Below are 13,935 nucleotides of genomic sequence, written 5' to 3' on the forward strand. Positions count from 1 at the left end.
TGTGAAGGCCCGCAGGTTAATCTTAACCAGCTGGTGACGGTGATAGGATCGTTGGTGGTACTCGGGCTGTTGTTTACATTAATTTGCAGCATCATGAATGACAAAACCTGATGGAACCGCCAGAATTTGATCTCGTACAGTTTGTTTTAATTGGCTTCTCATTTGTACTATGGCTGATGGCAATGCAGTATATGTGCAAATACATTACGAGCTTACCACCGTAGCTTCTGGATCAGGATAAACATATTTTTTTAACTTACTTCAAATTGTGCTGCACTCAAATAACTGTTCAGTATTATGTTCAATAAAAGACTATTTTCATAAATTGTTGTTTTTTTTATTATTTGTAGGTACAAATATACCTATTTACCTACAGATTATGCAACTAGGACCTACATTTTAATAAAATGTAACAGTAGTGTTACTATAATATTTTACACATTTATATAAATACCATCACAATAATGAAATAATTTTTCATTTTTAACATGATTATTATGCATGTACATAGAAGAGCAATAAAGAATCCTAGTGCACAGGTGCTTTTGCAAATTTCCTAAGGAAGTTTTTTTAAAAATATTACGATAAAAATCGTCTTAGTAACTCCAAATCAAAGACTGCCACTGGCGCCAATCCTACGCAATATTGATTGAATGTACAATAATAAATCATTGTCGTTGTGTAATAGCTTTTCCAATTTGTACTTAACAATCCTTCGTAACTAAACGATGGATTTTTTCTCATTAGTTTCTTTTGAGTCAATCTTAGAAACCTGAAACGCAAGAAATAGATAGAAAGAACAAGTATAAACCATCAAATTTTTCGTAACAGATGATACTAATTACAATGTTAGATTTTACCACGATAGTATTATATACGTAGTATATTATTATTAGTCTGTGGTATTATATTAATTTGAAGTATAAAATAAATACTTGATGTGTGTATTAGATGACTGGTAGTAAACTCCCATTGAAAATCATATTATACCTATCTGAAATATAGAGAGAGATGAGAACTCTCATATAGAGATTTTTTTAAGCCAAGGAATCTGAAATATAATAATATTATCTAAAAAATATAATAGTGTCCGCAGTCTGTCCTTTTTTACGCCTATAGATAAAAGTTAATATGACTAGCAATCCTTTGTTTTGAAATATTTGCTAATAAAAAATTTAAATAAAAAGCTTAAAAAAAGAATCTCTTCTTTTTTTTCTTACAAAATATTTTATTACATGAAACTGTCTTCGACATTTCACTATCTAGGTTACATTGTTTATACAATAAACTAAACAGTTATAACAAATATAATTTAAATTAAATATTTCGCGAGATCAAGTTTGAGGCATTTCTGCAGAGATGGTCTTAAACATGTTGAGGCCCCGGCGACCACGAGGTGGTTTGTGTATACTTAGTAAAAATAAGGCTGTATATTTTTTTATAATCTTAAAACAAATAGTTTTTTGTATAAAACAAAAAAAAACAATTTTAAATTATAATTTTAAAACAAATAGTTACTAGGTAGTTACTTATCTATAATATTTAATCATAATTAAATCGTGTGCTGCAGCCATTTCATTAATAAATTGGATCTAAGTAGGTAACTATATTTGAATAAATGTTGTGCTAACAAATAGTTTTTTCTATTCATCCTACTGATGAGGTGAATTTCGTATTGCTATGTACATAACTACATAGGTATAATATAAAAGAAAATTTCAAGCATATATCGAATATTCATAAGGTTTCTGCCTGTGGTTTCTGCAAAAACCACGGGCCCTTATATATTTTAATACCCACCCTTAAGGGCATTACATCCCTGTAAAACCTTCACGGTACAGTAGCTTCAATATAAGGCCATCTAATTAGTAGATCTGAGCATTTCATATTTGCTTTTGACGCAGCTCGAAAATGGCAAAGTGCTACAAAGCATTATAGTGCTTTGATTGCGCTTAGCGTCTCATTCCTGCCGTGGTGAAATATTTAACCTCGTACAGAGTAATTTCAGGAGATAACATTTAAATAGAAGAAAGCATTTGGCACCTAAATCTTATATGTATTAAATCGTATATATATATATATATATATATATATATATATATATATATATATATATATATATAGATATATATAAAATTCTCGTGTCACAATGTTAGTCTGCATACTCCTCCGAAACGGGTGGACCGATTCTCATGAAATTTTCTGTGCATTATATCGGGTAAGTCTGAGAATCGGCCAACATCTATTTTTCATATGTACCACGGGCGAAGCCGGGGCGGACCGCTAGTAGATATATATAAATCTCGTGTCATAATGTTTGTCCTCAATGGACTCCTAAACCACTTAACCAATTATAATAAAATTCGCACACCATGTGCAGTTCGATCCAACTTGAGAGATAGGATAGTTTAAACATATAGGTACCTCGGGCGAAGCCGGGGCGGACCACTAGTATCTAATTAAAAAGTAATAGTTATGGTCTGTTAAAAATATAATGACTGATTTCTGATAGCCAGCAAATACTTCCTTTGAAGATGAAACACGATAAGTTTGTATTTGAAGGTATTTATTTCATTCATTTTTATAGGTAAAGGCTGTTTTTAAAGCTCAAGCTCCTTGGTTTCTTTATAATAATTAGAAATTAATAATCATACCTATCAATATTGGAGAATACCTTAGACTTAGGTACGAGTATTAATCCAACTCGATGCTCTAAGGAGAATAATTATCAGCATTCTTTTGTTTGTGTCTTATCTTACAAAAAGCTTTTATTGCAACGTATCCATTCAAAACCTTTTGTTAGAAATCTATTTTTATAGTACATAATATACGATTCTTCGCCTCTATTTTAATATACACTGTAGTATACAAATAGCAAACAAAATGCTGAAACGTTTGCCTCCGGGATTAAACAATGCAAAAAGGTAGCAGTCACTGCAATTCGTAATTAATATTAAAAACCAATTCAGTTTGCGTCTCACGTCGCGCAAAGTTTAATCTGGTTTGGACGGGATTACCGCTCTACCTGTATACGATTGATAAAACTGTAAAACTTTACCTTGTGTATACTTTTCTGTTATTAATATAATATAATAGTATACAGTTTTTACACGTCGAAAGTCGAAACTTAGATATCATATTGTGTCTTAATTTGAAACGAAGGGGTTAAATAAAAATGAAATGCACAAATCGAGTTTTATTTTCATACTAGCGGTCCGCCCCGGCTTCGCCCGTGGTACATAATATTTACGTTTTCTCTACATAAGAACCATCCTCGTACTTCAAGGAATATAATAAAAAAAGAATTATCGAAATCGGTTCAGCCGTTCTCGAGTTATGCGCTTACCAACACATTTTGCGATTCATTTTTATATATAACAAGATAATATATCTACATTCTACACCATATTATCTACACGTTTGTTTTAATGAGAAAAATAAAAAGAAAGATATTAATGATAAAGATTAAAGGGTAAGTAGGTATGTATCGACGAAAAAGTATATAGTTGAGATAACCTTAACATTTATGTTTATTGAACAACTTTTTCATTCCACAAAACCTTTAAGTTCCTAGTTCACGTAAATTTAATCACAATCGGTTAAGTTCTCTCTCCAAACTTAATTTCATATTGAACGTAATTATTAAAAATTGCAATTCCTATCTAAGTATGATGAATTAATTAACCATAGACCGATTACTGTTTTACAAAGCCCATAGATTTGAATTGATTAACAGGAAAAAGCATTAAAAGTTTCAAAACAACGGTATAAGTAATTAGCATTCCCCTTGTCATCCTGTGTTTACACAATGGACAATGGACATTTTTTAACCAAAACAGGGCTGATAAATGTAATCGTGAATATTTTCATTAATTCAAATGCAAAACATGTTTCCCTGGTTCACTGAAACGATTTGCGTGATAACTTTCTTATCAAGTTTTTCAAACTTTTAAAAAAATACTTTTAATGTACCTACTGTAACGGTGAAGGAAAACATCGTCGACGAAGGGCTGATGATGATGATTATGTATATTTTCAGCTTTACAATCTATGAGCTTGAAATAAACATGAATAGTATAATAGTAAAGTAAGAATATAAGTAGTACTAGATTTCCGCCCGCGGCTTCGCCCGCGTTTGCAAAGGAAAACCCGCATAGTTCCCGTTCTCGTGGGATTTCCGGGATAAAAACTATCCTATGTGTTAATCCAAGTTACCCTCTATATGTGTGCTAAATTTCATTGTAATCGGTTCAGTAGTTTTTACGTGAAAGAGTAACAAACATCCATACATCCATACGTCCTTACAAACTTTCGCCTTTATAATATATATTAGATATTAGATAACGTAAGTACCTTAAATTTTCAGCTGCATCATGTAGTAGGGAAGCGTACATTATACCATAATATATCTGCATAACAAATAACAGTAATCGGTAAATAGTCTTGTCAATGAACAGAAATTGTAAACTTTTAAAATAGACTAGTAGTAGTGATGAACCTACGTCATTAGTTTATGTGTCTAGAGACTCTTTCTTACAAATTTAATGCTTGAAACCTTCTTGAAACACTATCTTCCTAAATTAGTAGTTTCATAACACACTATAAACGTGGTACCTAAATCGGCAAGTGGTTTCTAAATGTATGTATTCCATTACATAGGCTCAGGTAGAGTAATTGGTAAGACGATACTATATTCATAATAGGTGCTGTTGTAAAATAAAATAGTTTTGAAGTACATGGCCTCCCCCACATTGGGCGTTGACCGAGCGTACGCGTTTTCTGAGCGTGCTGCCGGCGTCGGCGCGGCGCGGACGTCGCGTCAGCGCACCGTCTGTGGGGCGCGGGCGTCGCGTCATCGAACGCCATGCAAGCGCTGCGCAAGCGCCGCGCCGACGTCGCGTCTAAGCACTCTGCCGCCCGCGCCGTGCCCCTCGCACTCATTGCCCCCGTCGTCGCCCGCTAGGGTCGTCGCCCGTGGAACGCGACGTAAGCGCGGCGTCTGCGCGGCGTTCACGCAGCGCCCGCGCGGCGCTGGACAACGCGGGGCGCGCGCTCCGCAGACGGTGCGCTGACGCGACGTCCGCGCCGCGCCGACGCCGGCAGCACGCTCAGAAAACGCGTACGCTCGGCCAACGCCCAATGTGGGGGAGGCCTAACCATGCTAGAAATTTTGAGAAAATTAATTAATGTGCTGTTAAAATTATGTTTTTATTCTAAAAAAAAATTGTGCTGCAAAAGAACTGACTTTCGAAACATGAATTATTCTGTCTCATACAGTATTGGGTATATTATATAAAAAGAATAAAGCTCAATTTCACCACTTGCTGAAGCCAGGACACTTACATTGTATCTACCTATAAACCTTTAAACGTATATTTCTATGATTTTTCCTTACATTACCTATTTATCGTTTTAATTGACATCAAAAATAAATAGTTACGAGTTTATAAGACATTATAAGAAATTATTCAGTACCTACTTGTTTGACAATGAACTGTTTTGTATAACATAATATGTACTATAACAAGGAGCATAATTATTTTAGTGCATAAAACATAAAAAAATTAAACATAAGCTAAACGTGCACTTTGTTTAAAAATAAACTATTGTAATAGTTCTAATATCACGATTTATTCATTATCATATTTTAACGACTGCATGTAGGAGGTATCACTTCAAAATTATTTAAAAATCTCTTCATTTAAATTTCGCAAATCTAGAGAAGTGATTAAATTTGTTGTTAATAATGCCTATTGATAGGCATTATTAACGGTTTGAACATTTGTTCTAAGATAATACAGAAATCGAAAAAATGCAGATTTTAAATTAAACACAACCACTTTATTATTTACAATTAATGATGTCTCCTATACTAGAAGATTAAATACATGGAATGAATAAAAAGCATCAAATAGTTCTGCGCTTCAAAATAAAACTTCAGTCTGAATTTTACACAAAAGATAATAGGTATTTAACATCAATGGAAGTAATAACTACAAAAATACGGTTTTTATTATCCTTTACTCATTAAATACTATACGTATATGACAAACGAGGTTTTCCTGATATCTAGTTATGATTATGAACAGTTCATACAAACACGTAGGTACCTAATTACACATAATTATCAAGAATCTTCTTTCAAAACAGCAATTAAAAGCCCCCCTCTTCACAAGGGCCAGCGTCCGCGTTGGCCCAACAAATGATCGTCGGTATTTGCCGCCATTACGGCTATTATGAATCTACAGTGTTGTCCGATTATAGACATTTAGGCCCTCTACCACAGTTTCTCTACACTATCGTAATTGCCTCTATTCGCCCAACGCTGCCCAATGCCCATTGTGAACTGGGCCCATAAGTCTGTGAAAACAGAAGTAAAATAATTACAAAATTAATCAACACTCAACAAACGAAAAGTGCCAGGCATGCCCGCGTATTCTTCACTAAATGTTTTTGACGATCTACGAGTTTCATCTGTGGAGGCTGTATTCATCTCACGAAGGTAGTCTTTGAATCCTTTTGTAGATAACTCCTCTATCCAATCCTCTGAAAGATAATAATTAAGAGAATGTAACTTATCATTGAAAATAATAGCTGTTCAATAATTGTTTCATAAAAGCTGCATCTCCATATTTTTACGATGGCATAATTATGAATCTTCATAAAGGGTATCAATTTATGGTTAATTAGGGTTCGAAAAACAATTTGATGAACTTTATGTTTTTTATATTAATATAATTCAAGTGAGCTAACAAGCGGATGTCTGTATTTTGAATATTTTATAATAAGTATAGGTTACACGTCATAATATTATAAAACCAGAATCTAGATGAACCCTTGTAGAATGTAGATACATCACTAGTTATATAACTAGTGATTAAATGAAAGTACCGAAGGTCTTATAATTATGATTGTTCAATTACCTTGAATCTCTCTTATTGATTTTTCATCACCACCAAATTCACTGGGTATTATTTCTTTACCTAAAACGCCGTGTAAATCGTCCCAAGTCTTGTATACGTGGATGCGGTCAACGATCTTTGGTTTGAGGATTTGTTTCAATATTGACACGAAGATGTCAATGATTTTTGATGTTGAGAGGATGTGAATACCCAATATTTTCATGCCGTATGCCTCCTATAAAATACAGTGAAACATTCATATTTGCTTTAAGTCTGATGAAACCGAAAATTTTAAGTAAGAATTTCAAATTAGATGGTGAACGTAAAATTTATTTCAATGCCAGAAATATTGCTTTCTGGTCTTCTGGTATTGAAACTTATGAAACTTGCGAAAAATATTTTTAAAAAGAAAAAGAAAGAATAAAAGTTGTAGGTAATAACACAAAAGCACTAATCGGATGCGTTTAATTAACAGACGATACGTACCATATAAAGAGTAAGACTTTGCTTCAGTTCTAAAGCATTTAATTTGTTAATAGTTTCCAATAAATTGGTGATTTTTAAGAAGTCAATTACAATGTGATATCCAAAAGCAAAGTCACATTGCTTAGCATACTCAGCTATCTGAAACATAATGTAGGAATCATAAATAAACAAAACTATTAATAGTGATGTTGAGGTCAAATGATCAAATCCTAAAGAACAATATTCCTTCAACGATTATGAATGAAGAAGTAAGTCTATATGAGACTGAACTTCGGTAAAAATGTAACAGAGATATACCAGAACTTTGGAAATGGCTATAAGTTACTTTTTATCAAGAAAATAAAACTATATGCGAGAGAAAAAGGGGAAAAGCGAATGTATAGAAGTCACGTGATAGTGACAAGTACACGCAAAGTATGGAATTTAATTATAGCTTACAAAAAAAGATAATACCATGAATCTAATATAGGTACCTATTGTCACAACTCACAAACTTGGTCACAAATCACTCATTTTTTGTTCATGAATACTTTTTTAGGTAAGGAAGCAAACGTAATAAATAATAATTAATGTCTTTCGACTATTTTACTACATTATCTAATCATTGCACATAATATTACCATTTTAATTATGTAGGAAAATTATAAAAAATTGGTAATTTCCAAGATACGAATTTTAGATAAAGTTTCTTGTTACTTAATTATATCATGTGAACTAGATTCAGAAGTTTTTGTTTTTCGCAAGGTTTACAGCATCATCATCATACACGCTGAGTCTATACGCCTTTTCGTGGCAAACAGTTTTTTGTTCATGTGTGTGTGTGTGCGTTTGTGTGTGTATCACTGTATTTTTTACTACGAATATAGAACAATAATTATATTCTAATCAACGTCCTTGTTAGTAAGTTAGCGTTTGCCCATCTTTAAGGGCTTCACTACATAGTATAAAACAAAGTCGCTTTCCCTGTCCCTATGTCCCTATGTCCCTATGTCCCTTTATACGCTTAAATCTTTGAAACTACGCAACGGATTTTGATGCGGTTTTTTTTAATAGATAGAGTGATTCAAGAGGAAGGTTTATATGTATAATAAGATCCATTAAGTAGTGGAGAAGTACTGTTATTTTTGATGTTTCTAATGTGATGTCGTAAAAAATTACATTTATTCCGCTTACATTGCAAACGCAGGCTGAACCCTACGAGTTTTATCAAAATAATGTACTAAGTATTATACACATTGAAAAGGTCTACAGAAAAGTCCGCGATGGTATATGTCTATCTCTTATGGATAACCCACAATAACTTTTTTTTGTCATTTACTTTTTACGACAAATAATGGCTAATTTTCGAAGCGATTTTAACCAATACAGCATTAATCCTTAACCAATTAAATACCATGGATACATTGTTCATTTAATATAGATCTATATGGCCCTTTACACCGTATGATTTAAGTGAATATTTTCGAAGATATTACAGATTTAAAAATTGCAGGACGTAGCGTTTGCGGCCGCCCGGCTATGTATTTTATACCCGTGCGATGCCAGAGGCCGGAGCGGGCCGCTATATTTTTATACCTATACAACGTTCACAATTTTTCTGTAGTGTATTTAGTATCAGCATTGCACCCGTGCGAAGCCGGGGCGGGTCGCTAGTAGGATATAAAATATCTCGGTTAATTCAAGGTTTTTGAAATGAAACTTCGTGAGCGCATTGAGAGTAAAATTTCTTGATCGCGTCATGGCAATACCGTCACGTGATGGAGTAAAGCGACAATTTTGGTAGGTATCTCTGAATTTTGCCAAAGAAGTTTCACTTCTGACACGTGTGCTAAGCATACACGCTCTTTTTGAATACTTACGATATAGGAATATTTAAAGTTGCTTGATATCTGCGATGCGTCTTTGAAGTGGTCCCAAATCTTATATAAGAATACTCTATGATGGTCCTTTGTTAATTTTGGGAGAATTACCAGGGATCTGAATGAACAGATAATAAAGGAACTAATATTATTTTTCTTTTTTAATTAAAGTTATGTTTGCATATTTTATTGAAATTATGGTTAGGTATGATTTATTATATGTTTTTGTAGCTCTTATTTCTCACCTAACGGTACAACAAAAACTTCTACATCGTTACCATCGTTTTTTTTTGTCTGCTTCTATTGAAAAATAAATTTTATAACAATTGAAATAACCACAAAATTATTTTTTAACAGATTTACTGATAATATGGCATGTAATGAGTATTTTCGTAACCCTTTTATTAATAATTAATCTTCTCCATTAGCATATATTAATTTATTTAAGATATTTATCTAGTTTTGAGTCCAAAGGATCTGTGTTCTCTGACGTCAAAACCCAAAAGATAAAAATCTTCGGATGACGTAGAACATAATAATATATACCTACCTGAATAATTAATTTTAACGTTGTTCTATTACAATCGTGTGAAGCCCTAGTGAGGACTCTCTCACATGATACAAATCTTCACTTTAATGATGTAATGGATATAATAATTAATGATCTAGGTACTTTAACCTGTTCAGCAATGAACTTCATTATGCCTTGTATCGAGTAAACTCAAATATTTTTTTTTTATTTCAAAGTTTAACAAGCTATTATTGAACTTGAACAGATTAAAAGTTTAAAAATTATAGGTTATAAGTGATATGTTGAAAAGTACTAATAAAAAAAGATTAAAAACCATAAAAGTTAATGTATGATTTTTGATTTACAATTTTTGCATGTTAAGCATAGAGTAAGATTTCTAATCCTATTTAAATAAGTCTCGGTTTTCAACTAGGTACTTGTAAGAGCCCGACAGTCTGAGACATTCTAAGCTGAGGTTTGCGGTATAGAGAAGGCCCTTACTTATCTTAGTAAGTCGATTTAGTTCACCCACGTGTGATTTATGTATTATAGTACCTAGATAATAAGACTAACAGCGAGATATATACCACGAATGAAAAAAGTGTTCACAAAAAACCAAGAACAACATGAAATGCTCCATTGAGTTAATAAAAACTCTTTTAATATAAGAAACAAAAATATTTAACCTCCTCTCAAATTATTATACCCTCGATAGCAACTAAAAGTTTCAGAAGAACCATAGCAAAGTGAACTTACGATACTTCAAAAGTATGGCCGAAATCCTTTCTAACGTCCCAGTCTTGGAAATTTTCCGGTAACAAAGTTCTGTATGTGCACATTTTGTCCAATTGTTTCTTCGCTCGTTCCACTGAACCTTTGGAGGTGAGTATTGTCATCTTTATGTAGGCATCACCTGTACATGTTGATAAAAAGTGTTTTGGTTGATTGGAAATGAGTGATATTATAGGTAGGTATAGATATAATATTTAATGAACTATAGACGTATTAATTATTTACTAATCTGTGGTAATACATTATAAGTTTAATAGTAAGTATATAAGTTATAGTAATTTGTTCTACTTGTATAATATTTAGTACTAGCTTCCGCCCGCGACTCCGTCCGCGCAGATGTCGGTCTTCGCGTGGATGGTTTATTTCTCCATTTTGAGTAACTCTGACAATGGCATCTTATAATTATTAATATCTATTGGACCCAAATACGGCTAGGCTTATAATAATACGCTACGTGTGTTCGCGGTTCTACAGAACAACGTCTATGGATAAAACTGAAAAATTAAGATTATTTTTTTTTCTACGTATTTTTCCAGGATAAAAAGTATCCTATTTTACGCCCAGGATAATAAGGTATAATTATACCAAGTTTCATCGAAATCGAACCGTTAGTTTTCACGTGATGTCTTCACATACAGACAGACAGACAGACAGACAGACAGACAAAAATTTTTTTAATCACATATTTGGGTTTGATATCGATCCTATCTATTTTTTCAATATTTTCAATGTACAGAATTGACCCTTCTACAGATTTATTATAATATGTAAGTATAGATTTACGGAGTTATAAATAATACTATAGATAGTGTCATTCTACTGTAATTTTAGGTGTAGTAAGTTTTTGCTTTAAATTAAAAGCTACATAACACATGTTTTAGACAATAAATTAAGTCTTTGTATAAGTCATATTCTTTACATGTCTGTGGTCTCATGCTACAATGTCTATTTTATGCATCGAGATATATGTACTACGTAGTACATACTATCTCGATGATTTTATGGTTGTTAATTATATGCAAAAATATATATAGAAGTTAAATAATAATTACTGTTTACGTGTTCCTTTAACAATTGACAAACAACCTTCAATACTTTTAATTACATGTTATTATGTTTATTCAATTATATTTTAGTTATATAATTTATAAAATAAGGAACATTATGAATAAAAAAACAACATATTTTATGAAGTTGAATTCGAAATTTAATATATCATCTCTATTTCGTGAAAATGTCTATTAACTAGGTATTTATATTGGTGAAAATTAAGTGAAACTTACGTTTAAAATATTGAAACTTATGTAATCGTGGCAATGAATTTAGATCTTTCAAGGGTTGAAGTGTTGAAGTATAATAACTGCTACACTCTATTCAAGATAGAGCCTGTGATATCACTCACGTAGTTAGTACCTACCCGCGAAAAATAACAAGGAAATGAATGAGCGGAGAAATAAAGAAAAAGAATAGTAATGAACTTGTTTTTAGGAATATCATTGACCTAAAACTAAAACGAGAGCAGCTGAGTAACTGTTTAGTAAAAATAATCAGGCATGTATTATTAAGATTCATTGTAATGGTTATGTCACCGTCATCTTATTGAATCTGCTATTTGATTGAATGACTAACGCTATAAAAAATTCCCTTATATACTATACTAAAAGATGTTCAGTTAAAGCATCGCGTTGACGCGTTGTTTTTTAGTAATTCGTTTAAAAGTCGTCATTCGATGAAGGAGCTAGTGATTCAATTAAATAGCAGATTTAACTATATAACTGCGACAGTTACATTGTAAACGTTGTAAATTAATCTTATTAGAATTAGCAATACAATGAATAATTATTATAACGCCTCCTCATTAAGAATAACAATTATTGTAGACGTTTAAACATGCAATCTTGGGTACTATCAGATGATTCTAGATGTCTGATAATATAGAAATGTCCTCGAGTCTTACGAAATTCGGCATGTTTGGTTTCTTTGGACACTTAAATATAATAATTGTAAATTAGGGAATTAGAGGATACTATATTAATATTTAATACACATAATAAACACCTCTTTTTAAAATTCCATACAGGGTGTAATCGTTAAGTGAGCACAGGCAATTATTTCGAAACTTTTGCAGATAAAAAAAAAATTAAACTGATAGGTATCAAGAATACTTTACCTTATGAGTAAAATGGCACTAAAAACTTTTTAAAAATAAAACAGCATAATAATATTATATTCTAAGACTTTTCATTAAATACTCTCATACATTTTGTATTCAAAGTAAATGTTCGAAGTGACGTCCTCGTTGTGGAATATTATTGTATTTCTCAACGATTTATACAGTTTTTAAATGAACTTTTTAAAACTTGCGAACTAATTACATCACAAGATCAAAAAAATAACCAAAACCTTACCTACATTTCAATTGTATAGGATAGTCATATCTCATACTAAATGTAGGTTGTGTTTAATGTAAAATTTTAGGATATTTCCTGTTTTATTAAAAAAAATTGATAGTGTCATTTTACTCATTATTTATAGTAAGTAGGTACTTTCATGTCAGTTTTAAGTTTTTTGATATCTGTTCCGGAATAATCGCCTGTGCACTACACCCTGTATAATCAGATGCAAAAAATTATCAACAACAACACTGCATATTATAACAATTTTCATTCCTCGCAATCAATTCGAGCCTCCAATCATATTGCATTCAACCGTTCCAATACAAAGACAGACTCACTAAAATCTTTTCTTCTAAAATGCGGCTGCTCCTGTATCCAATCCCTCAATATTTTCACAACTTGCTCTATTTCACCGGGTTTCGATAAATTGACTCTTTGACACGCGACATCCACTGAATTGGTATGGAGGTGCAGAATTTTATTCACCGGTACATAATCCATGTTCAGTTATGTCTAACACCAATGGAGTAATAAAACATACTAATCGTGATCCCCGTATATTTTATTATATGTATAACAAAAATCGATTTAAACTGACGTCGCTAAGTAGACTGTACATCATCAGTGAAAAATTTAAAATCAGCTATTTATAATTCGGTTAAAAACACGCGTGAATACACAGTTTTTTGTATGAATTAATGTTGGCTAATATTGACGTACTGTCTTGTTTGATGTAGCTTTGGTCTAATGAATATGCGACAAAGATCGTAAACATTAGTACACAAAAACATTTTCTACCGAAGAACAAATTGAGAATTGAACTAATAGTATCTTATATTTTTATTTAATTACTTTATTAAATTTAATTCATTCATTCACAGTATACAAACAGATTTTTGTCTAAATTTATGGCTATATTTTAGATCAAAAGGAATGGAGCATCAGCGAAAAAGGTTGCATAAGTAATATAAGAAAAAATTTGGGAGCAT

General features: G+C 32.1%; 1 protein-coding gene across 1 annotated transcript; it reads right to left on the bottom strand.

Annotated features, from left to right (window-relative positions):
- Positions 1-5,861: 5,861 nt before the first annotated feature.
- Positions 5,862-13,918, bottom strand: LOC149478824 (uncharacterized). Its single transcript, XM_089708473.1, has 6 exons — positions 13,285-13,918; positions 10,515-10,671; positions 9,248-9,365; positions 7,389-7,526; positions 6,924-7,137; positions 5,862-6,546 (listed from the first exon to the last, which is right to left on the bottom strand). Exons 1-6 carry the CDS (start codon positions 13,445-13,447, stop codon positions 6,392-6,394), a joined length of 945 nt encoding a protein of 314 aa, XP_089564599.1. The 5' UTR covers positions 13,448-13,918; the 3' UTR covers positions 5,862-6,391.
- Positions 13,919-13,935: the final 17 nt, after the last annotated feature.

The sequence above is a fragment of the Colias philodice genome, chromosome 21, assembly GCF_061535455.1.
Source record: "Colias philodice isolate Cphi_HAF_F1 chromosome 21, ilColPhil1 Martin Lab GWU primary, whole genome shotgun sequence".
In the NCBI taxonomy this organism is placed as follows: Eukaryota; Metazoa; Arthropoda; class Insecta; order Lepidoptera; family Pieridae; genus Colias; species Colias philodice.